The 26,863-nt window shown below is 33.2% G+C and overlaps 3 protein-coding genes across 3 annotated transcripts; all 3 read right to left on the bottom strand.

The window, feature by feature from the left end:
* Positions 1-1,542: 1,542 nt before the first annotated feature.
* Positions 1,543-6,164, bottom strand: LOC113521485 (pancreatic lipase-related protein 2-like). The gene is made up of 3 exons (XM_026907011.3): positions 5,894-6,164; positions 4,995-5,295; positions 1,543-2,465 (listed from the first exon to the last, which is right to left on the bottom strand). The coding sequence occupies exons 1-3, from the start codon at positions 6,006-6,008 to the stop codon at positions 1,781-1,783; spliced, it is 1,101 nt and encodes a 366-aa protein (XP_026762812.1). The 5' UTR covers positions 6,009-6,164; the 3' UTR covers positions 1,543-1,780.
* Positions 6,165-11,702: 5,538 nt separating this feature from the next.
* LOC113521405 (lipase member H-A-like) lies at positions 11,703-17,082 on the bottom strand. The gene is made up of 3 exons (XM_026906935.3): positions 16,521-17,082; positions 13,438-13,738; positions 11,703-12,509 (listed from the first exon to the last, which is right to left on the bottom strand). Exons 1-3 carry the CDS (start codon positions 16,708-16,710, stop codon positions 11,825-11,827), a joined length of 1,176 nt encoding a protein of 391 aa, XP_026762736.3. The 5' UTR covers positions 16,711-17,082; the 3' UTR covers positions 11,703-11,824.
* Positions 17,083-22,253: 5,171 nt separating this feature from the next.
* Positions 22,254-26,556, bottom strand: LOC113521406 (phospholipase A1 member A-like). Its single transcript, XM_031912848.2, has 3 exons — positions 26,121-26,556; positions 24,793-25,093; positions 22,254-23,776 (listed from the first exon to the last, which is right to left on the bottom strand). Exons 1-3 carry the CDS (start codon positions 26,224-26,226, stop codon positions 23,359-23,361), a joined length of 825 nt encoding a protein of 274 aa, XP_031768708.2. The 5' UTR covers positions 26,227-26,556; the 3' UTR covers positions 22,254-23,358.
* Between the last annotated feature and the right edge of the window lie 307 nt (positions 26,557-26,863).

Here is a 26,863-nt window from a genome sequence, read left to right as displayed (position 1 = left end):
GTGGGTGACCATGGTCGGCGGTAGTTATATTTTATAATACAGGGGGCTCGTTTGCCCCCTGTATTATAAAAAAGTCAAGAAGTTCTAATTTAGTTTGCAAGATATGACCTAAAGAAAGAGTCTAACAATCAAACTAAGTATCTAATATTCGTTGCAAGTTAATTAAGTTAATTTGTTGTCACTTATGGGCGGAAGCATTTAGATATTAGCTTGAACCTTTCGACTTGGTGCAACGACGAGCTATTAAAATTGTCGCTGGTCCCAGGCTTCTAAGCGGTATCGAACTCTTTAGTCTTAGGAAAGATTTTGCCATACTCTACGTATTCTACCTTTTGTACAACGGATTGTGCTTAGAGGAATCCTTCAATATGATGCCCACGGTCATTCTTTAGCATCGTACAGCTCGCTATCGATAGAGAGTTCACCCTCACACCTTAGAGCCTGGATGGTCGCGTACAGCGTGGTCAGAAATGCTTACTCCCACGAACGTTTAGATTACGGAATGAGCTCCCTGTCGAGTTTTTTACAAGAGGCTACAGCATGGGACTTTTCAAAAACGAGGTAAAGAGATATCTAGAGAATGCCCGTGATATTGCAGGCATTTATAGGTTACAGTAACCGTTTTCCATCAAGTGTGTCATATGCTTATTTGTTACCTCAGTGGTATAAAATATAAAAGGTTATAAAAACGAACTAATTGGGTCACTTCTAAATGCATCGTCAAGGATACATACATTAGATTTTTTATTAGATTTTTAGGAATTTTACTTTGCCGCTAAAGCCGCTTTAAAATTGTTGCAATAGTTTCTACATAATACCAGAAAAAAACAAACAGACAGATACCTAAATAAATATGCAAATATCTTAAAAATTATGTTTTAACCTTTGTAGTTTTTGTACAATAGATATAATACATTGTCTCAGATGCACCAGTAGAGGATGCAACTATCAAACGATCAGTCTGACATCAGGCGCCAGAGATTTAGACGTGCACATGTCTGACTTTATATACTCGTATTAATTCAGACGGACGAAACTGCGGAATGGAGTTTATACGTATATATGAAAGTGAGTTTGCTTTTTGTTTGTTTGTTACCTTTTGGATCGATTACGGTACGATATACGATGATGGGAGAAAACAGAAAGAACAAAGGGATAAAATTTAAATTATTAATCGGATTGTAATTTCTGTTTTTCTTATTTATTTTTCTATTCTTCTTATATATTTAACAAAATAAAATCCTTTATAGAGTTAAAGTAATATTTATTGTTTATTAAAAACAAATATAGAGCTAGACTTAAAGAACAAGAGATCAAGACCACATTCTGAAGAGACTGAAAAATCAACGTATGATATTGTTCCTGAATGTTATCGGGCAATACATTGACGCTCTTAAAATGCTTCTAAAGTATTTTAAACTATTTACAATTTTACAATAAACAAGAATTGAAGTAGTAAGAAGAAATAAAGATTATTATATTATTTATGTAGATTATAGTTATTTATGTAGTCAGCATTTTTCATATGTTTTAATAGAAACATCAATAATGTTTCCTTCTATTATTGTACGCATACTGCCCGCTAATAAATAATTAATGCTCCTTTCCACTCAGGGTTTGCTGGAAGAGAACTCTTACAGAGTTAAGCTCGCCTATTGTACACCTTTATTTTATATATATTATATGTAATATTTTTTTTTTTGTGTACAATAAAGAATAAATAAATAAATAAATAAAAGATTCGTTCGTGTGGCCTAGCTATAACTTTAACTACACAATTTTATACAACAAGAACATCTTCTTTGTTTATTTCTTTAAGTACATTTGAAATAGGCTCAAATTCTCTTTTCAATCCCTTCTCACCCATGTAGTAAGGATAATTATGGTATGTGGCCAAATAAAATATACCATGTTTAGTCTTGTCTACATTGAGACCCAGAAGATTAGTAACTAACGGTTGTCTATCATAACAGTCCTTATCTCTAGCTTGTTGCACTGAATCACATTTCATTGCTACGAAACCATTTGGGTTACTTAATGCAGAGTACCACAACGTGTAGGCCCTAATGTGGCTACACATCAATTCACAGGGCATCCAGTATGCATCAGATAGTTGATATTCTCCACCATTGACGTAGAAATTGACATGGCCCACAGGAGTAGCCATGCCTAAACCATCCATATTAGTGTTTACTACCTCCACATAATCAGCGTCACTCTGATCTAGTCTTCCCTCTGGGCCTAATCTTCTAAAACAGGCTCCCGTAGGATCTAAAGCAGTGAGTTTGCTTAACTTAGTACCCGATAATGCCTTAAAAGACTTGGCCATAAAGCTGATGATCTGTCCACCGAGACTCAAGCCCAGAGACTCCAATTTCTTAGGGTCAAACCCAACATTCTGAAGAGTCAAGTTATATAACATTTCACCAACACGAAGTCCAACGTAAGGCGCATTTCGTGTGACTCTGAAATGTAAAAGTTCTCTATATTATACATGAATAATATCTTTTTATTTAAAAATAATTGTCAACGATCCCAAGCTCACAGGCGGTATCGAACCCTTCAGTCTAAGGCAAGACTTTGCCTTCCTTTGTGTGTTCTATGGCTTGTATAACGGATTGTGTTCTAAGGATTTTTTTTAAATGATGTCCACAGCCATTTTTTATCATCGCATCGCTCACCATCGACAGAGAGTTTATCCTCATACGCTTGAACCTAAATGGTCACGTACAATGCGGTTTCAAAGGGATTTTTTACAGCGAACGCTCAGGCTGTAGAATAAACTCCCTACCGAGGTTTTCCTTAGAGACTATATAGGGTTCAGTACATTACAGTATGGGGTTCTTCGAAAAGGTTTATTATTGTTTTTTCAGGGCTAGCACTACACACGTGACACCCCTAGTGTTGCGGGCATATATAGACTACAGTGACCGTTTACCATAAGGCGGGCTGTATATTTGTTTGCCACCTTTGTGGTATAAAAAAATTACAAGAAATGTTGTAACAAATATGACGCAGCGTTTGTGTCAAAGAACCGTGTTTTTTTGTCTTTTAACGTAATCAACGCCATACTATTAAATGACAATAATAATCTATAAATACCTATGTTAATGTGAAAATTGTTTGCCTTAGAAAAAAAACCTCAACTAATCAATATACCAGAAAATTTCGAGACAAGTATTTTGCTGGTTTTGTTATATTAATTGTGTATATATATTTATTATATTTTTTTAATAAAAACCATTCTGTTGACTTGGTATTTTTATTTAGTAATTCAATTATTTTACAAACTCTTTCTTTATAAAGAACTTTAATGATAACAACGAGTAAGTACACCAGCTGATCTGTGATCACAGTACGGCTTTCGACAGTGACGTTCGGTCGGTGATCTTTTACTTTATTAATACATCAACGCAGTGACAATTGAAAGTAAGGCCTTAGCTCTTAGTCTGGATATTGCGAAGGTCTGTGATCAGGTGTGGCACAGGGCGCTGCTTTAAAATAAACTTTCATTAGGTTTGCCTGTAAGATTGTGCAGTAGAGTTGAAAGTTTTCTCAAAGAACATAGTATTATGGTCGTAGTCGACGGAGCATGCTCAGACGTAAAACCTGTGAACACTGGTGTGAAAGAAAGGTACTATTCCCAGCCCTGTCTTTTCTGCATCTCAATGACGTGTTACAAATTAGTAATATTCATTGATATGCGGATGACAGTACAGGTCATGCAAATATCTCGCGGGTACATACCAATGAGTACCGGAATAGACTTGTGTCTAATCGAAACCTTACTCTATCAAGTTTCGATCTGGAGCGAACACAACTTTATTCATTTAACCCTCAAAAGACACGAGTCTTCGCCTTCTCCGCAAAAAAGATGTCGTTTGTCGTATCTTCTCACTTCCAGAGCACTCCCCTTGTTAATAAATCGAGTCAGACATTTTGCGGTCATCTGGAAGAAAAGGCTAAGATGGTCTCCAAAAAGTTAGAAGTGCTCAATAGAGTGAGACGGTATTTCACGCTGGAATACCGCTTTTAATTGTATAAAGCTCAAGTCCGGCTAAATATGGAATACTGTTCTCACCTATATATAGGCAGGAGCGCCACAGTACCAGCTTTTTCCGTTAGACCGCATTCAAAGTCGGGCTGTTCGAGTTATTGATCATCAGCGCTTTAATATCTGGCTCGACCCACTGAAACTGCGTAGTGATATTGTATCTCTATGCATCTTTTATTGAATATATCATGGGGAATGTTCTGAGAAATTATTTGGATTGATACCTTTTGCTGATTTTCACCACCATACAACCTGCCACAAACTAAAGTTCCATTCTAACCATTTGGATGAGTAGTGGTTCTCTACCATTCATTTTCAAGGCACTTTCTTTCACGCGTAATCACGCTTTGGAATAAATTTCCAGCAGCAGTATTTCCGAACCGATACGACATCGTAATCTTGAAGAAAAAAGCATATTCCTTTTTAAAAGGCGGCAGTACACCTGAAATGCCTTGGGTGTTATGAATACTCATGCGCAGCGTTGGTCACTTGCCATCAGGTGAGCCGCATTCTTGTTTGCCCCCTGTGTTATAAAAAAAGTTGCAGGTTTTTTAAAAATAAAACTATACAGCCCATGTTACTCGCTAATGTAGCTTTTTAACATAGGTGGATATTTTTTTATAATCGTTAAATATTTTTTGAGTTTTCTATTTCAAGGAAAAAATAAAACGTTTCCTCTTTTAATATTAATTAACTTGGTTTTGCTGTGTGGTCCCGGCATAGAATAGGCCACCCCTTCCGTTCCCGTGAGTGTCATAAAAATCGACTAAGAGAGTGCGAGGAATAGGCAGCAGCGCCCCTCTTAATCTCCAATACTTAACTGCGGTTGCCAATCCAATGCCTGCCAAGAGTGGTGACTACTGATAAAACCCCCCAAGGATGGGTTTATATTCAGCAGTGGACAGTTAAAAACTGATGTGATTAGTTTAGATATACTTACATTGGATATGGGTCTTTTACAAAATTATAGACGTCAGCCAACCATACGTTATAACCCAAAGATCTGTAACTATTCTCTAAGATTCTAGATGGCGGTTGATCTGGATTATCAAAGTAACCACTTATAAAAAGTATGGTCTTCCGATGGTAATCCATTGTGGGATCCTTGGCCATCTCTTTAATTTGAAAATAATTGTACTTCTTCCTTATCGAACGACGTGTCGCTTTAGCTCCTATGACTTTAATACGGATTTTTCTCAAACTCTCCTCTGAAATTTCTACTGGGTTTTCTTTACCGGGACCTGTAAATTCTTATTGGCATTACAAATGTGTAAGTGAGTTTGTTACCTTATAGTGTCTTAAGAGCTTGACAAAACTCTGAAATTTGTTATATATGTACTATGTGGGATAGAAAAGGCTACTTTTTACGTAAACTTAAACCGGTGACGCAGACGCAATTAAAAATATGAAAATATAGAATCTAATAAAAAAATTCAAAAACGTGATAATGTAATATTTTATTACGTTAAATCATACAAAACAAAAATAAGAAAATATTCATAATATACTAGAGAGTGCATACAATCTACTCCTTCCGCTCGTGTTTATGCCACTAAGCAGCCGTTTGGATGGCTGAGTTTCGGTTTGAAGAATGGAATATGAAAAAGAAAAAGGTATGGCCTAGAATAGAGCTGGCTGGAAGAGAATGCATGAATAGTTGCCCGGACAAGAAGAAACTCTTAAATGAGAAGAAGTATATTTATTATAAGAAACTGCCGGATTAAGATTTCTTTCTTAAAAATATCCCAAAAGATATAAAGTAGGATAAAGTCGATAGGACAAAGTCGCAGGGAAGAGCAAATATTCTTATAAGGCACAAATAGATACCATTTTACTTACACTCTGAAAGATAGCCTGTATTATATCCTGTCATATATCTTGTATCTTTTACCGGTACAGATGCCACAAAATGGATTAAAATTGGCGCGCAAAACAAATAAATCATAGACAGCATTTTGTTTTTTTTTTTTCTTACATATATTTGATAATTTATTTATTAATAACTATATTTTCTTTCGCAATGAACGTCTCACACATGCTAGGTTTTCTCAATATTTAATAATTACTTTAACAAAATCTCCACTTTGTTCTACTATTTAAATGCTAAATATGTACGCTCTCGCTGAGTGACCTTACACGCATTTTAAATTCTGTCTACTTGTAAAATTTGCATTTTTTTTTTCTGTTAAATAATAGTCTAAGATAATAAAAAAAAAAAAAAACTGGTATTTCATTTAGATATTATTTTCATAGGTTAAATTAGATATAGAAAATAGAGAAAAAGAAAGTTTTTATTTTCAGGATTCTGGAGATCAAAAGGGAAAATGGCACCCTTATTTATGAAATTCAAATCTTCTTTATTCAAGTATACTTTTTCACGGGATCAAATTCAGAAAGTTATTATATGTTAAGAAGAACCCACAAGAAACACAACAGTTACTCTTTTAATTTTCTCTCAACATTATTTTAGTATTATTTTAGTATACTTTGTAATGACCAAGTAATTTTGGATATCGGATATTTAAAATTACATAATCATTAAAAAGCTCATGCATGACTGACTGACTGACTGACTGACTGAGCACCATGCACAATTGTCATTCGAGTAATCGTTTAGTGTGCAATGAGTTTTGTTTAATAAATAATGTAATAAATTATTTCATACTTAACTAAAACAATATTTAATAGCAAATTGTTTTTATTCAGTTGACGACTTTTTAGCCAGTTGAAATGCAAAAGTGCGCAATGCCACGGTTCAAATCACACATGACTTGCAAATAATTGATCAGATTGACATAACTATTATATACCTCAATAACTAGACTGACTTCTTATTATTTTTATGATATTTTAAATTGTTGTTTATTTTGTTTAATGTAAATTGACATTAATGCATGTATATTAACTGCCTATCGATATAATTACTACTGCTACTCCCAAATAGGGTTTCATGTACTTACTCATCATAAGAACATTGTAACAACTCTATATTATGTACATGAATGCGTTATAAATAATAAAAAAATAAATGTTTTTAATAACAGTTTTAAATTTATTAAAAGGCAAATCCAAAATATTCGTCAGTATCTAATATTAACATTCAATGCCCAATCCCATAAAAGACCTATTATGTTTTTCGAAACGATACTTCGGAAAAGTAAGTTTGAATTTGTATCTAGTGTTAAGATTATTGAGATCGTTGTTAAGAAACATTTGAAGAGTCCTGCGTATAAACAAACAGGTTGGATGTATGTATTGTAAAGCTTCAAGGAGAATATTTGCTCCTTTAAATTATCTCTTAGTGATTCATGACATTCCATAGAATAAATCGCGCTAATTGTAAATTTTTATAATACAAATATATTTTGGATGTCTGCTGTTTTACCCCATAGCAATATTTCATAAGACACTATACTGTAAAAATATCTAAAATAAATTAATTTGGCAATATTAATATATTGTTTAACCCTGCGTACAACATATGCCGCAGAATTTTTATTAAGTTGCAAGATTTTGACTATGAAGATCCCACTGAGTTTTATTATCAAGAGTGATTCCGAGAAAGACAGTAGAATCTATAAAATCAAGAGGTTGTAATTTAGTTTTATAGTAGAATTGAAATTGTGATTTTTAGAATAAGAAAAAATTACTTATTTTGTTTTTTAACGTTTTATATTAGATTATTAGTCATGAACCATTTCCAAAAGGCAATTTTTTTCGTCAAAATTTTTGGTCAATCTTTTAATATTAAAAATAAAAGACGTATGATCTGCAATGAATACTATACCACATTGATCCTGTATGATAAGCAAGATCATTAATATAAATTAAAAAAAAGAATGGCCCAAGTATAGACCCTTGAGGTACACCCAATCGCACAAGCGACCAGTTAGATGTTAGATGCTATTTACTTCAACTTTTTGGATTCTGTTTGATAAATATGATTCGATTGAATTTAAAGCTTTGTCTCAGACACCATAAAAAGCTAATTTCTTCAGCAATGTGTCTACACAATAGGATCACTTTGTGGCCCGTCTGTCAAGATCCTTTTTTCTCAGGAACGCGTGGAGTTACCAAACTAAAATTAATATCAAATACTGAAGCCTACAACCCTTCAAAACTGTGAAAAATCAAACTTCTAAGTCAACGCAATCAAAAGATACGATCATTTATGGCGTATATTTTATTATTTTCGAGGGAATACGAAATAGAATATTTCCTGTTGACCTAGAATAATGCAATTTAGCAAGAAAGATAGCTGTACTGCATAAGTAAAGGAAAATTTCCGATAACCGTAAATTTGTAGTTACGTCACAAACAAATTTGCAATATATTATTTTTAATTTATAATTCGTACGAAACCCTAGGTTAACGAGTCTGACTCGCACTTGGACGGGATTTTTTTTTATTTTCAATATACTTCACATTCGCCAATTTTTTTTGTGTGTAACTCAATATATTCGATAATCCTGAGTTGTTTTGACAATTATTTTTGTAACCGATAGGATTTACTACATTGTTATTCCTATACATAGGGACCGAGAGACTATTTTTAATCTATAGATCTTACATACTTTTTTATAGAGCAATATGTTAAATATTTTTTTAATAATAATAATAATTATCTTTATTTCATACATATTTTGCCTAAGGCAATCAGATAAACTCATATTGTTAATATAAAAATAGTAATTAGGAAAATACTTATAGCATGTAGTTAGCCTTATCAAGTGCAAACACAGACAAAAAAGGTCAATGCCAAACACTCTGTTTCATACTACGCAGATTCATAGACACATTTTAACAATTTTTTTTTTTTTTTACAACACAGGGGGCAAACGAGCATGCGGCTCACCTGATGGTAAGTGACTACCGCCGCCCATGGTCACCCACAACACCTACGGCATTGCAGGTGTGCTGCCAGCCTTTTAAAAAGGAATATGCTCTTTTCTTGAAGGTTATGTTGTCGTATCGGTACGGAAATACTGCTGCTGGAAGTTGATTCCAAAGAGTGGTTGTGCGTGGAAGAAAGTGCCTTGAAAAACGCACGGTGGAGGACCGCCACTCGTCCAGATGGTTGGGATGAAATTTTAGTTTATGGCGGGTTGTACCTACGATGGTGAATTAAATAGAATATTGAAAAAATACAAATATTTTTAAACGCTTTTGAAGTTTTATTCCTACAAGCGGTAACAGTTGATGTTCGTTTACTTGACTTACAACGTATCTTTCGCGTCAACAAAAAACGTTTGAATAAAAGATTTTGAAAATTTGACGTTACACAATACCATTGAGTGGCAAACAAGCATACGGCCCACCTGAAAGTGGTTACCGTAGCCTATGAACACCTGCAATACCATTGCCGACCCTGAAGAAACCTCCCTTTTGAAGAACCCCATGCTGTAGTCTCTTGGGAAAACCTCGGCAAGGAGCTCATTCCACAACCTGAGTGTTTGTGGGAGGAAACATCTCTGAAACCGCGCAGTACGTGACCATTGAGGCTGTAGGCCATGTCACTTCGTACATAAAACGTTTGTTAGAAATCTATGCAATCAATTAAATGATTTTGAAAATTTGACATTATAAAGAAATTAGCTACTTATTCGTCTTTTACAATACCTATAAATTTAGACAGAGGTACATTACAAGTACTTGTTAATACTATGAAAATTTAGACTGCTGTTTGCTCTTTTATTACAGTTTTTATATATAATAATATATTATGTATTTATTTATGTACGTATTATTTATATTATGTATATATTTATATTAGTCTAATTATATGTTTATATTATATAAATATATCAAGTATTACTTTTTATTTTTCCTCTATTCAATAATGCACCGCTTACTTATTTCTCTGTTTGCTCAATGGTTGACTGATAGAGAACACCGTCCGGTGTTAAGTCCGCCAAATGTATATAAAAGTGTATTGTCCATTAAAGTTTAAATAATTAAAAATAAAAAAAATATATTTTATTGTGTTGATTTTTAAATACAAATAAATAAATACAAATACAAAGACTTTATTGTGGATCATAGGTTAAATTAAGGTATTACATGAGTTAAATAGTATCTCCATGTCCTGCTATATAAGCGTACAATATATAAAAACAGTTAACAGTATACAAAACATAACAAGGTTAAGGTAATCCAATTCTCCAATTATCAATCCAGTAATCCAATAGATTAGTATTATTTTTATTGTGTGGGTACTATCTAAATCGTACCTATGTATCGTACACTATTCACAGCTTAATTTGTTTTTATAAATGACTGTGACATTATTTATAACTTTTGGTTAATATAGTTTGTTAAAGATATTAACATTATAAAATGTAATTTTACTTATATATATGTCGAAGGATAAGCTAGCTGAAGTGACATTGGGTTGGTCACATAGCTCAAAGAACCGACAATCTATGAGAAAGAAAGGTACTTGAGTGACGGGCAAACGCAGTGTAGGATGACCCTTACTAGCTAAACTGACAACCTCATATACATTTCAGGGAGTAAATATATGCAGGTGGCTCGAGACCATTCTTTATGGCAGTCTATGGAGGCGACCTATGTTCAGCAGTGGACGGATAATGGCTGAGATGATGATGATGATGATGAAATGTCAATGACAGCGATACACGGTAAAGCCGTAAGGCTTATGATTTGCTCCATGTATAAAATAACATTGTAGTTTGTACTTAATAAATAAATAAATAATAATAAATATAGAACATCGAGTATTTTCATACTCGCAAATCGCCTGACAAGAGTGACAACTATTGGCAAATCTCCCCAATAGAGGGAGGCTTATATTCAGCAGTGGACAGTTTTTTGATGGGTGACAATGGTATGGTAACCCCGCCTGCGCTAACGGGATACGCTGGCGGAGCACCAGTGAAGGGTGATAGATGAGAATGAAAACAGGCCAGTTAGCCCATCATGATAATTCATCAGGAATTAACCATGATAGTTTCCAGGGAGAACCGCGAGGAGGTCGACCTGGTTGGGTGTATTACTAGCAATGGGATTCTCAGTCTCCATTACTAACAATCCCTTTCTCCCCAGCAGTGGACAGTTAACAGCTTATATGATGATCACAATGACTTAATTTTTGCAAGCGGTGGATTACATTTAATAAGTAAATTAAGAAAAAAAAAACAAAAATAAAGAAAGAAATATGTTTATTCAAGTAAACTTAGATTTAAGCAATTTTGGATATTCAGTTGTCATTACCGCCCATTTGGAACGCAATTTCAGCCAAGAAGAACGAGCAAGAAACTCAGCTGTTGCTTTTTTCAAAAAGTTTTATTACATAAATAATGAATTTATGTGAATACAAACTACTAAGCAGTATCAGATCATAAAATTTAAAATGTATGGTAAATAATTAAAACAAATCAATAATAATAAAATAATAATAATAAAATAATAATAATAAATCACTTTCAGTGACCAAAACAGACCAGTTCCTACAGGCAGCACCCGTTCACGAGTATGAAGAGTGAACCAGATGTCATTGTGCTAAACCTACTATATAGCAATTCAGACAAGAGTTACAATATCAGACAAGAAGATTATTTTGTGTATTAAATTATTTTGATTCTTCTTCTTCAAAAAGGGCTTTCTTCAGAGTCGCCAACGCGCACGTGACACCACAACGACAGTAACCGTTTACCATCAGACAGGCTGTATGCTTCTTTGCCACCACTGTGGTATAAAAAAAAAATATTTCTTAAGATAATATTGGTAATTAAAAATAAACACAGTAATTCATACTACAACAATATCAGCTTTATTAGTTGCTTTTAGTAAATTGTGAACAGGTTCGTTTTCTCTTTTCAATCCCTTTTCGCCCATATAGTAAGGATAATTGTATGTAGTCGCTAAATAAAATATTCCATGCTTCGTCTTATCCACTTTGAGGCCAAGTAGATTCGTGACAAATGGTTTTCTGTCATAACAATCCTTATCCCTGGCTTGCTGCATCGTATCACACTGGATCGCGATGAAAGAATCTTGATTCCGTAACGCCGAGAACCAAATCTCAAAGACCTTTATGTGACTACAGAACATTTCACATGGCATCCAGTAAATATCTGACATTTGATACTCTCCACCATTTATATAAATATTAACATGACCCACAGGAGTAGCTATACCTAATCCATCTATATTTGTGCCTATCACTTCGACGTAATCTGCATCACTTTTATCCAATCTACGATCTGGGCCTCGATTTCTAAAACAGGGTCCGGATGGGTCTAAAGCAGTGAGTCTGCTTATCTTTACACCTGAGAGCGCTTTATAGGATTTAGCTATGAAGCTAATCGTTTCCCCTCCAAGACTTAAACCAACCATTTCAAATTTCTTAGGATCGAATCCTACATTTTGTTGAGTCAAGTTGTATAGCATTTCAGCGGTGTGCTTTCCTATAGCCGGGAGATTCCGAGTGACTCTGAAATAAATATATATATAAAAATAAAATAAATAAAAAGTAAACATGCACACGACAATGATCCCTAATGAAATATTGTAATTAGAAGCATTTGTGTTAGCTTCTTCACATTTAATATATCTGCATACAGTTATTACAAAGTTATGACAAAATAAATCTTTATAATAAAATTAGTTCTCTATTTGGCCATATTTATATATAATTGAGGAATTTATATCTATACCTAAATATTATTTTCAATACGACTAATTATATTACTACAATAATTATTAATAAATCAAAATTATAAAAATGCGAACTTAAAATTATAAACAATAGTCGATGTAGTAAATACTTATGCCAATTTTTTAAATATTAATTCGATTGTGAAACAGATAAGTCATTCTTTTATAATATTGATGGAGAAAAAAGGTTATTTTTTAACAAATCCATACAGGCAAAAGTAGTTGGACTGTGTAGAGTATTCCTCGCTATATAAAGTGAACGTGAACCATCTCGTATCTCTAAATTTTTTTTTATACAACTTAGAATGGCAAACAAGCTGACGGCCCACCTGATGGAAAGTGGTAACCGTCGCCTATAGACATAAGCAGTACCATGGACATAACAGAGTATATTGTTTCGCCCATGATACCCCCCATGCGTTGCCATTCCTGAGGACTCAGGTGTTATTCCTCTGTACCCAGTAAATTCACGCCATATCCCACCCTTCAAACCGAAACACAGCCATGCAAACACAATTGCTTCACGGTTGAAACACGAATGGGACAGAAGTAGCCAAGCAATCGACTTTAGTACAAAGTCTCCCTCTGGTAAATTCGAGATTATGGATCTTAAATACACATGTTACAGAAAATCAATATATGCAAATGGTTCAGGAGCGATACATAACTGAATGATGATGTTGATAAGGTAACACTATACTTACGATGGGTAATCATGCTCAACAAATTTATGCATATCTAGCAAAAACACATTGTAGCCGAGAAGTCTGTAACTATACTCCATAATTCTGGAAGCGGCAAAATCTGGATTGTCGAAGTATCCACTTATAAATAAGACGGTCTTTCGACTGTAGTCCATTGTGGGGTCGTTGCCCATCTCGTTCATTTGATAGTAATTGTATTTCTTTTTTATCCACCCAGATGTCATTTTAGCTCCTATGACTTTAATGCGCAGTTTTCTCAAACTATCCTCTGACATAATTATAGGATTTTCATTACCAGGACCTGTAAATTTAATTATACGTAACGTATAAATTATTTTATAAAAAATCTACTAACTTTATTTATTACTAAATACTTTGCCTAAATGATTGAAGTTAAGATTTAATATTATAATTCTTGCTATAACGTGAGCATCTATTGAGAAAAAAAAATTGTAAATTGCTATAAGAACAGTAGAAAATGGGGAGTCTACCATGAAATTAAATTCCGAATTTTTGGACTCAATTTCTTCTTTTTGTTCATACCCAAATCAACTCAGTAACTATAATATTTCGTTCGTCATAAATCTTATCACAAAGTCCAAAAGGACGATATTGTAACATTTTAAATACTTTTAAAAGGCATGTATTATGTAATTTTTTATACGTAATATAATTGGCCGTGGTCTCGGCATAGAATAAGCCACCCCTTTCTATCCCGTGAGTGTCGTAAGAATCGAATAAAGAAGGGCCAAAAATGATACTGCATTGGAGATACCATGGGTATCAGAGAATATTTTATGATATTCATGGTACTATTTATGTCGATGTAAGGATTTGACATTAAGAATGTTGTAATTAGAAATTTTGTGATTTCAATGTAATAATAAAAAATAAAACCAAATACAATTTAATATTTGCATATCCCTATGGGGTGCTGCATATTATGTACTAACTCATATATGTAACACCTTATTTCATCACCATGTAACAAGCAAATAAATATGATTTGATTTAAAAAGAAAATTAAATCCCAGAATTCGATAATTATCAGATATTTTGACATTCTTTTATATTAAAATTGGGGTGTTTTCTTATATACAACTGATTTAATGAAACGAATTACTGACAAATAGATCAGTTTAATAAAATTTATCCTTCTTATATCACAGTACTGTAGTATATATACTTGTATATAATTTTTTTTTTAATTTATTTATTTAACACTTTATTGCACCAACATTACAAAATTTGTTGAACAATTCTCAATAAGTATATTGTAGTACAAAAGGCGGTCTTATTGCTAAGCAATCTCTTCCATACAATCTTTGGGTAGAAAGAATCAAAGAATAAACAGGTAGGTGGCGCGTTAAAAAAATAGTTCTGTAAAAATAATATGAAATAATAAATATCTATGACAGTACAATCATATACACTTACATAAATAAATTTATATATCTAAATATATATACATATATAAATAGATACAAATATACAAAGGTAACACACATAAAACTAATAGGAAATAAGGAGGACTAAGTGATTATAAGGATAGGTAGTGGGATTTAACTAGGTTATTTACAGGCAAAAATTTTAAGATAAAATTATCCATTTCAATTGGATATACTTTAATATAGATAGTTTGGGACACGGTAGTCAAATTGTATGGTATGAATTCATATGTCTTTAATAAGTCTATTAAACTGATGTTATTGTTTATGATTATAGGCGACCATTACTACTTTCTATAAGAGGGAGACTGTACTAAAATAAATGGTTACCTGTATACCACACACAGCTATACTTTAATATCTGTGTTTCAATTTGAAATGTGAGCATTGAAATTAATAGAGATATAATAGGTACCTTATTATGTCTTTATACCCAGTAAGACCTGCTATTGGCAATCACCAATATTTAGTAAATAAAATTCATTCATTCATTCAATCTTTAGAAATAGGAGCTCATTTGTTATCGAAATAAAAAAATAAAATAGTATTCTTAATTATAATTATTACTAAAATAAACTTATCGTATTAAAAGTTAAATGTTTCTAGTTTTACTTTGAGTATAAATTACATATAGGACTCATATAGCAATTTTACCATTTTAATTTTTTTTTTTTTTTAGTACGTTTGTTCCGTTTGGAACAGGCTAAGGTCGGAGACCATGCTGCCTAGTCTTCAAAAAGATAAATTGTCTGGAATTTTACCATTTTAATATAGATTGTCAAAAACAACAGCAAAGAAAAATCTGTCAATTGTTGGCTGACATATCGTTTTTTTTTTTTTTACTAATGACACTAATTTAATTTTTTATTACAATTTTAGTACAAAAATTTGACTCATGAAATTGACATGTGACTCAAATTTGGCGTCACTCGTCAATTGCAAAAAATATACAATTTTTAAAAGTGCGTTATAAAAACCTATTGGCCATGCGCCAATAGGTTTTTGTTTTAATAGATGATAATGGTATGGTAACCTCGCCTGCGCTAACGATTTTTTTTTAAACGCCTTAAAATGGCAAAGAAGCTGACAGCCCACCTGATGGACTGTGGTAACCGTCGCCTATAGACATGAGTAGTACCAGTTTCGCCTATGATACTCCCCATGCGTTGCCATTCCTGAGGACTCGGGTGTTATTCCTCTGTACCCAGTAAATTCACGCCATATCCCACCCTTCAAACTGAAACACAGCCACGCAAACACAGCTGCTTCACGGTTGAAACACGAATAGGACAGAGGTGCCCAAGCAATCGACTTTTGTACACAGGTACGATATACACAGGCGGGCTATCAGTGAAGTATGATAGGTTAGAATGAAAAGGCAGGTCAGCTAGTCCATCGTGATGAATACACCTGGAATGCATCACGATGGTTTCTAGAGGAGACCACGTAGAAGGTACCTGACAGGGTATATTGCATTTTAAATAGGTTAGGTTAGAATATTTTTAGCATATTGTTCCAGGAATTGTATATAGTTATAAACATTATGGCAATGTATAGGGGAGGCTTATGTCCAGCAGTGGACGGATAAAGAATTAAATGATGATGATGATGATGATAAACATTACATTTACTCACAATCAGATAGATAGCCATATGCATATCCAGTCACTGATCTCAGATGTTGCAAATTCCTAGCTGTCACGATATTGAAAACGATTGGCGCCAAAATGAAATAAAACATAGACAACATTTTTTTTCTTAATTTTTTTTTTCTGTTACGTTTATTCTTGGTTGGTAGTTTTAAATAATGAGCAGATTTTTTCATGAAGGCTCCACACACAATTATATATGCCAACAGGTATTATGTTAACTTATGTAATGATATGGTGTTCTTCTCTACTTATGTATATTTAACAAGTGAGAAATAATAGAAAAAAATGATATACTAACTTGTCACTGGCATGTCGTTGATACCTATTTGAACTTCTGGGCTTGTTTTTTTTATTTTTTATTTTTTTTCTCTCTATAATTATTTAAATTGCATATTTAAACAGGTTATAAGATTTATTATTTATTCATTTACTCGCAAAAATATTACGTGTACTTCAATCGTAATAACATTGATGTAAATTACGAAATCAGCTTTGGAGTACCTATCGATTACAAACATAAACAAAAACGGCTTAGAAATGGCGATCATGTTGCCTGCCAGATACCCGAAGACGTCAAAAGAAAATACAAATTAAGAACTTTCTTCTTTTTATAGTGGTTTAAAAATTAACTAAGCTTCATCATCATGATCATCAACATCTCAGCCATTATCTGTCCATTGCTGAACACAGGTCGCCCTGTCCCTGTTATAGACTGGCATAAAGAACGGTCGTGAGCCGATTCTTTTTTGCCCAGGTCGTCACTCCATCTAGTTGGGGGAAGTCTACACTCGATTACCCGTACAGGGTCGCATCTTAAGAACCTTTTTTTGCAATCGGTCATCGGTTCTTTGAGCTATGTGGCTAGCCCATTGCCACTTCAGCTTTCTCAATATTCGGGCTATGTCGGTGACTTTAGTTCTTTTGCGGATATCCTCATTTCAGATTCTGTCTCGCAAAGAAACTCCGAGCATAGCCCTTTCCATAGTTCGCTGAGTAATATGAAACTTTTGCATACGAGTAATCGTGTAGGACCATGTTTCGGTTCCATAGGTCACTGACAACACGCACTGGTTAAAGGCCTTAGTCTTTAAATGTTGAGGTATTCTGGATGAGAAGCTGTGGCGTAATTTCCCGATTGCTTTTCGACCAAGTTGGATTCTTCGATTGACCTACCAGTTGAAATTGGACTTACCGAATCGGATCTATCCGATCCTGTCCTATCCGATCCTAACTTATCGAATCCCAGTTAGTTAAGAGTTATCCCAGATATATATACTCGATAACTTCGAGCGTAGAGTTCTCAATCATAACCGGTAAAGGTGTGGCATAGACGTTAGACATGATTTTAGTGTTATCCATATTCATCTTAAGACCTGCTGAGAAGCACTATTGAAGTCAAGTTATTATATTAATTCAAGTATTCAATCTCATTCAAAATCTCAGATGTGGCGGAAATTATATCACGGGTGTCGGTCTTCAACTTTGTCAGTTGGCTTCGCCCAATAGTCAAATCTCTAGCGAATATTTTGGATCCTATTGACTGTTCAATACATATAGTATTTTTTTTAATGACTGATAAAGGAATGGTAAACCCGCCCGCGCTATCGGTATACAGCAGAAGGACACCAATGAAGGATGATAGGTAAGGATGAAGCAGGTCAGTTAGGCCATCGTGACGAATTCAACAAGAATTGTTCACGATGGTTTCCAGGGGGAACCACGTGGAAGTCGACCTAATATTGCTAGCAATGACTACTGCCGCCCATGGTCACCCACAACACCAACGGCATTGCAGGTGTGCTGCTGGCCTTTTAAAAAGGAATATGCTCTTTTCTTGAAGGTTATATTGTACATATAGTATTGAACAGATGTGTATCACGCCATTTGGAGATTAATTATTAATGCTGCCTATGTTCTGACGAAGACGTTGAGTTCTGAGATCACAGTTCATGCCATTAATTTAAACTTATACATAATGCAGAAATCTTACGTTACAATAAAAAAATAAAATTGTAACTAAGTGATGTTTGTACATATGGGATATTTAAGAAAAATTAATATGAAAGGTCTTAATAAGACCAACATATGTTAAAACAGCATTTTTTAGATTTTTTTCTGTCTGTCTGTTTTACTGCTGTATGTTTGTTAGGGCATCATGCGAAAATAGCCAAATTAAGTGCGTTTTCTCAATTATACATTTAAAGGTTTAACTTAAAATCTTTTTCATGTTTTATCTTAGTATACCATTTAGAATTTATTTATTTACACTTTATTGCAACAAGTAAAAAGAGAAATAACAAGTACAGTAAATTTTAATGAAAAGTAATACAAAAGGCGGCTTTATCGCTAAGCAATCCTAGTCTAGTTTAGTTTGTTTCTTTAGTTTCCTATTTAAAAAAATCCACATATATGAAATAGCATGCAAAAACGAGATAATAAAAAAAGTATACACATGTAACATACATGTGTGTACATGGAAAAAGTCATGAACTACAAAATTTACAATAATTACGTACAATACGAGGTTATAAAGATGTACTATTATGTGCAAAAATTAATTTATATTTTTTTTTATATTTTTTACGATTATTAGCACTTTGACGTCATACAGCTGAACAATAAAGTTTACGTCAAAAGCGTTGAAAACGTCAATGTTAAAAAAATATAGGTAGGTAATAAATAACCTTCAGTATTAAATCAATGTTCGTAAGTCAATGTTAAAATTCTATACTGACGGTGAATAGATTAAAAATAAAAAATATGGAAAAGACGTCAAGTTTAAGTTAGAATCACCGAGGATTCCGCCAGTCCGTGAAAAATCGATCAAGTGCGAATTGAAATTACACGCCGAGGGTTCCGGACATAAATAAACAGATGTGAAATAAAATGGCCTTTTATTGGATTTCTAATATGAAATAGACATCTAATAGTTATTATTATTGATATTCGTGAGTTCTCATTATAGTGAAAAGCGGGAAAATATAACCAAGTTTGTTTATTTATTTGTTTATTTTTCTTTATTGTACATTCACATATCGTCATAGTCGTAGAATACTGACGGATCTTTATATGTAATATTTGTCAGATCCGTCAGTATTCTACGACTATGACGATATATCAAGTTATAAAGAAAACAAGGTGCACGGATTTATACCTTGAAGAGATTTCTTTGTTTATCTATTTATTTAAATATATGCTTTCGTACATTCACTCTTAATATAGATATTAGGTTATAATAAAAATGTACATATATAGGCGGACTTATCCCTTAAAGGGATTTCTTCCAGTCAACCTCGTTTTGGGAGATTTTCTGATAAATACTCAACAACGGTACTAGTTAGAATCTTTCTTTTATTTTTCCTGCAATATAATGTAAGATAAATGAGTATAAACTGAAGTTACTTCAGATTTTTGCTGCACTAACTTCGAAGTTAACGAGAAATGGTTTTTCTTCTCATATTTCCGTACGTAAATAAAAATTATAAAAATTAATACTACTATATGATTTTTATATATATAAAAATATATAAAAATCGTTTTTAAAATGTACAAAAAAAGCCTTAGAGTTAGTAAATTAGGACTAATAGATCGCTTTTAAAATATTAAGTAGGTACTACCCCTTTTGGACCTCCTATAAATAAAGTAAAGAAAATAAAAATAATATATGAAACTATTTCAAATTTCAAGTCGATAGCATTAGTAGTTACTAAGATGGTCTGTGACAGAAGGACAAACAAAATCATCATAAAAGGTCCCTTGTACCTTTTTGGTGCAGAACCCTAAAAATATGGCCACGAATATATTTGTCTTAAAGATTCCTTGCATTCTTTGAAAACTGATTAAATATGATTATGATGGTGATTTTATTATATATATTTGACTAAAAAAAATAAATACTTTTTAAAATTTCTTTTCAACCAACTTTAAAAATAGGAATGTTCTCAATTCGGATGTATTTTTTTGTTGTTACCTCATAATTCATAGCTATAAATCGATTTTGATAAGTTAAGCGGCGACTAAAGGAATATAACGGTCGAGACATGAGCAGCAGCGTCCCTATTAAAATATCACCAAAGCCTAAGTACAGTTGCCAACCCACCTGCCAAGTGTGGCAACTACTGGCAAAACTTCTTTTATGGAGGAGACCTATATTCGCCAGTGGAAAGTTAACGGCTGAAATGACGATGATATTTATTTTAACATCACGTAAAAACTACTGCACCAAATTGGATACGGTTTTCACAGTTGTATGACTGAAGACCTAACTAAATATTTCGTGTATGTCTCATTTTAATATGCCATCTAGAAGTGATTTACTTTATTGATTTTTCTACTTCTCAAAATCTTTTACGAAATCGCGAGCAAGTAGTTATTTTTTTAATAAAAAAAATTTTCAAGTTGTGTCTTTTTATTTATCAAATATTTATTTTATTACATAGTTATAAAATGTTTATACATAAACTAAAATTCCTTAGTTTTACCGTGTAACTGAAGGATCGTGGTTTTTATTTTTTATTTTATTTTTATTGTTTTATTTTATATTATTTTGTTTTATTTTATATTTATATTATTTTATTATTATATTTATTGCCTAAACACACTTGCTTAGTCTCATTGGTAAGCTTCTTTTTATGTAACTTAGAATGACAAACAAACTGACGACCCACCTGATGAAAAGTGGTAACCGTCGCCTATAGACATGAATACTACCATGGACATAATAGAGCATACTGTTTCGCCCATTATACCCCCTATGCGTTGCCATTCCTGAGGGTTAAGATGTTATGATCTCTATATCTTGTAAATTCACTGTCATATCGTAACCTTCAAATTGAAACACAGCATGAAAACAACTGCTTCACAGTAGAATCACGAATGGGACAATTGTAACCGAAGCAAACGCCTTTTGTACAAAGTCACCCTCTGGTAAAAAAAATATGTTCTAGATACTTTCCAATATGCATTTTGTGTCTAAATAAAGATAAAATGTATGGAATATATATATATATAATATATATATATATATATATATATATATATATATATATATATATATATATATATATATATATATATATATATATATATATATATATATATATAGAGGTACCCAATATATACACAGACAATATAGACATTTATTTGTCTTTTTTTTAACGAATGAAAATGGAATTGGCTATTGGTATACATCAATTGGCCCATCGTGACAAATTTAAGAAGTTTTAATCACGGTGGTTTCCAGGGAGAACCCTTTGAAGGTCAATCTCATAGGAAATATTACTCATAGATTTCCATTGCTAACAATATCTTTCCACCTGTACCTGGTCTAGAGAGGTTTGCTAGAGCTTTCGTATACAATTACAGAACACCAGTGATGAATTATCATCCTTCATCAGCGACAATATAGACATGTCAGATCATGAGTCGTTAGGAGTTAATCACAATTGATCACAGGATATATCGAATGAGTGCATTGAGAGTCACTTTGTCCGATATTGAGTTATATATATATATATATATATATATATATATATATATATATATATATATATATATATATATATATATATATATATAAATATCCCTATCACATAATAATCAAATATACATACATACATAACGTATGAACTATATTACTTACATTCAAATATTAATAATACAAATCTTAATTTTACATATAAAAATTCTAGAATAGCATATTTAGTTAATATGCTGTTCTACATTTAGTTTTAAAAATTACAAATACAATATTGATAAAAAAGTGCATTTAGGAATAAATCATTTATTAGAAACAGCAGTAATTATAAGACGTCGGTTAAAAAAAACTGATAAATTGTTAGGAGTATACCGTGGAGGTATATTTTTTATATAGTTCGTTGTAATGTAAAGCAATCGACAGTTGCTTATTATATTACAGTGTTACATTTATAAAACCAAAATATACTAATAATATATCTTTTTTTTTATACTACTTAGAATAGCAAACAAGCTGACGGCCCATTTGATAGAAAGTGTTAACCGTCGCCTATAGACATGAGCAGTACTATGAACATAACAGAGTATACTATTTCACCCATGATACCCGCCATGCGTTGCCATTCCTGAGGACTCAGGTGTTATTCCTCTGTACCCTGTAAATTCACTGCCATATCCCACCCTTCAAACTGAAACACAGCCATGCAAACAACTGCTTACGGTAGACACGAATAGGACAGAGGTGCCCAAGCAAACGACTTTTGTACAAAGTCTCCCTGTGATATCATCTATCTGGTACAAAGGAAAGTAAATTAAAATTAAATAAATAAATTAAAAAAATAAATCCCTCTGGTGAGGGAATACTAATATAATATCTGCCAAATTCTAATAATATTCGTAAAAGTAAAAGTAACAATTTTAAAGGTTCCAACCAACAGGTTTAATACAAGTTGACATAATTTTCATTTTTCCATAAATGTTGGTAAATTTATAATGGATCATTAAAACTAGACATTTACTTGTAATGGGTTTTACAGTAAAATTTTTGTATAAATATTTATTAAGTACCTACAAGAATATTATAATATTACTAAACCATCTGGATTTATAGCTTTAACGTCGTTGTAAATTGGTTCATATTTCTTTTTCAATCCTTTCACACCCATATGGTATGGAAAACTATGGGTTGTTGCCAGATAAAATACGCCATGCTTCGTCTTGTCGACGTTGGGACCCAAAACATTTGTAACTAGTGGTTTTCGTCCATAGCAATTCTTGTCTCTGGCCTGTTGCACAGACTCACACTCCATTGCTATAAAAGAATTTGGATTCTGCAACGCTGAATATCATAAAGTGAATGATCTTAAATGACTACAGAGCATTTCGCAGGGCATAAATAAAACATCATGAGCTTGATGTTCTCCGCCGTTAACGTAGAAATTCACATGAGCCAAAGGTTCTGCAACCCCATAACCATCTATATTAGTGCCCACTAATTCTACAAAATCAGCATCACTCTTGTCCAACCTGTTTTCTGGGCCTAAATTCCTAAAGCAAGGTCCCATTGGGTCTAATGCGGTGAGTCTGCCGATTTTAACGCCTGCTAATGCATAATAAGACTTGGCAATGAAACTCATGGTCTGCCCTCCAAGACTCAAGCCCAGTATTTCTAATTTCTTAGGGTCGAACCCAACATCTTGACGAGACAAGTTGTACAACATTTCCGCGACATGTTTTCCGACTTCTGGTGCTACACGAGCGACCCTGAAATGAAACGTCTGTAATTAATACTAAGTTAGTACCTCTACCTTACTCGTATTTTTGTTGCAAAATATCTTTGTTTTCATGATTGTTTCAATTTGAAGGATGGGATATAGCAAAGAAATTACAAGATACGGAGGCATAATACCTTACTTCCCAGAAAAAACAACGTCTTAATGGCACCATGAATATTACAGTGTATTGTGTAGTATCTGTGGTGTAGTTCGTCGCATAAGCGACAGTTATCACTTTCTATTAGATGGTGTTTGCCATTTTTAGTTGCATAAAACACATATTTTGTTTATTTTTTTAATGGGTAAAAATAAAATGGTATCCCAGTCTGCGCTATCGCTATACACGCTGGCGCGACACCAATAAGAGATGATAAGTAAGAATGAAATCTGGTTAGTACGTCCATCGTAACGTATTCATTACGATAGTTTTAAAGGGAAACCGCATAGAGCTCGACCTGACAGGAGACCCATATCAGCAATTTAAACCTCATTACTATCAATCCCTTTTCTGTCAGTAGCTCACAATAGCAATAATTAATGAAAATTTAGGCAAGTAATGTATTAATAATTGGAGTTAATAAAGTATTTAAAAGCAGAGTACCTAAGCTAAGAGCACAGATTTAAGAGAACTCTGGTTTCTATATTAATAGAATATCAACGTATTAACGTTGATATTGCAAAATGAATAGTTATTCCCTCGAGATGAGGGGGAATGTTGACATGACTATGAATTATAATTCCATAGTTACGATCAATGCAAACGGGTGTGGGATTCTATAAAAAGGGTTACGGGTTCATCAGGGTTGGCAATGTGCACGTGACATCTCTAGTGTCACAAGAGTTAATAGACTATAGTGACCGTTTACTAACAAACGGGCTCTTTGCTTATTTGCTACCTTCGTGATGTAAAAAAAGAGGTTAAAAACCAGTTCTTGTGGTATAAAATGATGATGTCTATATCTAACGAAAATGGCTAAATTATGGTGATAACATATTAATACTCACACTGCGTAATCCATGGTAACGAATTTGTACATATTCAGCAACCAGACGTTGTAACCTAAATTTCTATAACTGGTTTCCACAATCCTTGCGAAAGGAAAGTTTGGATTGTCCATATATCCAGAGACGAACAACACAGTCTTTCGACCATAGTTCATCGTAGAATCTCTAGCCAAATCCTTCATTTGATAGTAAGAGTATGTCCTTCTGGGCGACGCCGGGGTCGCTTTAGCTCCTATGACCTTTATGCCGAGATAATTCAAACTCTCCTTTGAAATTATTGCTGGTTTCGTTGAACCAGGACCTGAAGAAATATGTAAAATTATGTTTAAATCTATGTCTTTTTTATGCAATTTAAAATGGCAAACAAGCTGATGACCTACTTGATGAAAAGTGGCAAGTGTCGCCTATAGACATGAACATCACACGATAATTATGGCACACCTCATGCCTCATACATTATAATTTATTTGTTTATTTATAGAAATACCAACAGTATTTTGCAATATAGTATATTATAACAAACATCAAATACAATACAATATTAATGTACATGACTATTAAAGGTCATCATATCATCATATCAGCCTTTAACAGTCCACCGCTGAACATAATCCGCCCTTGAGGGAGGGATTTGCCAGTAATTGCCACGCTTGGCAATCCACTGGATTAACAATCGTAGTTAGTCTTTAGAGTTGTTTTTAAAAAGGACGCTGCTGTCCATCCCTCGCTCTCCCTTAGTCCCTCACGACACCCAAGAAAAAGCATAATTCTTGAAGATTAAAAATGTACATTATATTTTCACTGTCAATTTCTCTTATCTTTATTTGTTCTCTATTTTATTTAGAATCAGTTTTTATAATTTAAATATCATCATATAAACCGTTATTTTCCACTGCTGAACATAGGTTTCCGGGGGGGAAAGGGATTGTTGATAATGGGGTCTAACTGACCTATTGCTACCAATACATCTTATCAGGTTACCTCCACGCAGTTCCCCCTGGTAACCATCGTTGTTAATTCTAATAGAATTCGTCACGATGGGCTAACTGACCTGCTTTCATTGACACCTATCATCCCTCACTGGTGCTCCGTATACCAACAGCGCAGGGGGTTACCATTCCATTATCATCCATTAAAAATAACATTGGTTTCCCCCTATGGGGATTTTTACCAGTAGTTGCCACAATTGAAAATGGCAACCGTAGTTAGGTTTTGGTGATGTTTTAAGAACTTTACGAGGTCTATATTAAGCAGTGGACAGTTAACGGCTAAAGTGACAATATGATGATATTGCACATTAAATACAAAAAAAAATATTTTCTACTTACAGTTAGAGTAAAATCCCATAGAATAACCTTCATCAACTTGTGACCGTTGTACCGTCGACACACTACTTATTAGAATTAGCACAACAAATATGTAAAATGCTGGCATTTTTTTTTACGTATAATATATTATTTTCCAAGGAAACGTCAAGCCCATACAAGTAAGTCGATTAATCTGTTTATATATTTAGCACGACATTTATTTTTCACGTAAGGACAATGTTCAATGAAGTCAGAAACGAAAGATCTAGCAGCCGAATTTTAAATATTCGCCCTATATTTATGTAACTTCCAAAAAGCGGATACACTTTGTTTGAATTTTTTTTTGCACTGAGTATGTAACACAATCACGTCATGAATTCTAAACCGATTTTCATTTTTCTTTTTGCAATCGTAAAAAGCAAAAGTAACTCTCAATATGCTTTTATTATACTGAGCATTTTTAAAGATGAAAATGGAACGATAAACTAGACAAAGTATAGACGAATCTATTGATAGAATCGTTATCGCCAGCGAGTCCGTATGATAGAATGACATTAGGGGTGGGTACTAGCGATGCGCGAATCCGAATGATTTTGATATTCGAATAATTAGTCATTATTAATTTTATAATTCTACTACTATTATGTAATATACTAATTTCTGTATTCGAATGTTTTTACTAACTAGTCAGTAGTCACTTATTACAACAAAGTCCTTTCCCTATATCTGCTTACGTTCATTCCACAGTCTATATCTATTATTAT

Source organism: Galleria mellonella, unplaced genomic scaffold (genome assembly GCF_026898425.1).
Source record: "Galleria mellonella isolate WM207_F2 unplaced genomic scaffold, CSIRO_AGI_GalMel_v1 utg99, whole genome shotgun sequence".
Classification (NCBI taxonomy): Eukaryota; Metazoa; Arthropoda; class Insecta; order Lepidoptera; family Pyralidae; genus Galleria; species Galleria mellonella.
The sequence above is the reverse complement of the archived record's forward strand: the minus strand, read 5'-3'. Positions and strand labels throughout refer to the sequence as shown.

What these genes read in the sequence shown, in the direction of transcription:
- LOC113521406 (XM_031912848.2), bottom strand. Translation starts at nt 26,226, where the DNA reads ATGCCAGCATTTTACATATTTGTTGTGCTAATTCTAATAAGTAGTGTG. An exon ending in TATGGGATTTTACTCTAACT is followed by an intron (nt 25,094 to 26,120) that starts GTAAGTAGAAAA and finishes ATATTTCTTCAG; the next exon opens with GTCCTGGTTCAACGAAACCA. An exon ending in GTTACCATGGATTACGCAGT is followed by an intron (nt 23,777 to 24,792) that starts GTGAGTATTAAT and finishes GTTTCATTTCAG; the next exon opens with GGTCGCTCGTGTAGCACCAG.
- LOC113521405 (XM_026906935.3), bottom strand. Translation starts at nt 16,710, where the DNA reads ATGAAAAAATCTGCTCATTATTTAAAACTACCAACCAAGAATAAACGT. An exon ending in ATATGGCTATCTATCTGATT is followed by an intron (nt 13,739 to 16,520) that starts GTGAGTAAATGT and finishes TTAAATTTACAG; the next exon opens with GTCCTGGTAATGAAAATCCT. An exon ending in GTTGAGCATGATTACCCATC is followed by an intron (nt 12,510 to 13,437) that starts GTAAGTATAGTG and finishes TATTTATTTCAG; the next exon opens with AGTCACTCGGAATCTCCCGG.
- LOC113521485 (XM_026907011.3), bottom strand. Translation starts at nt 6,008, where the DNA reads ATGCTGTCTATGATTTATTTGTTTTGCGCGCCAATTTTAATCCATTTT. An exon ending in TACAGGCTATCTTTCAGAGT is followed by an intron (nt 5,296 to 5,893) that starts GTAAGTAAAATG and finishes AAGAATTTACAG; the next exon opens with GTCCCGGTAAAGAAAACCCA. An exon ending in GTAAAAGACCCATATCCAAT is followed by an intron (nt 2,466 to 4,994) that starts GTAAGTATATCT and finishes TTTACATTTCAG; the next exon opens with AGTCACACGAAATGCGCCTT.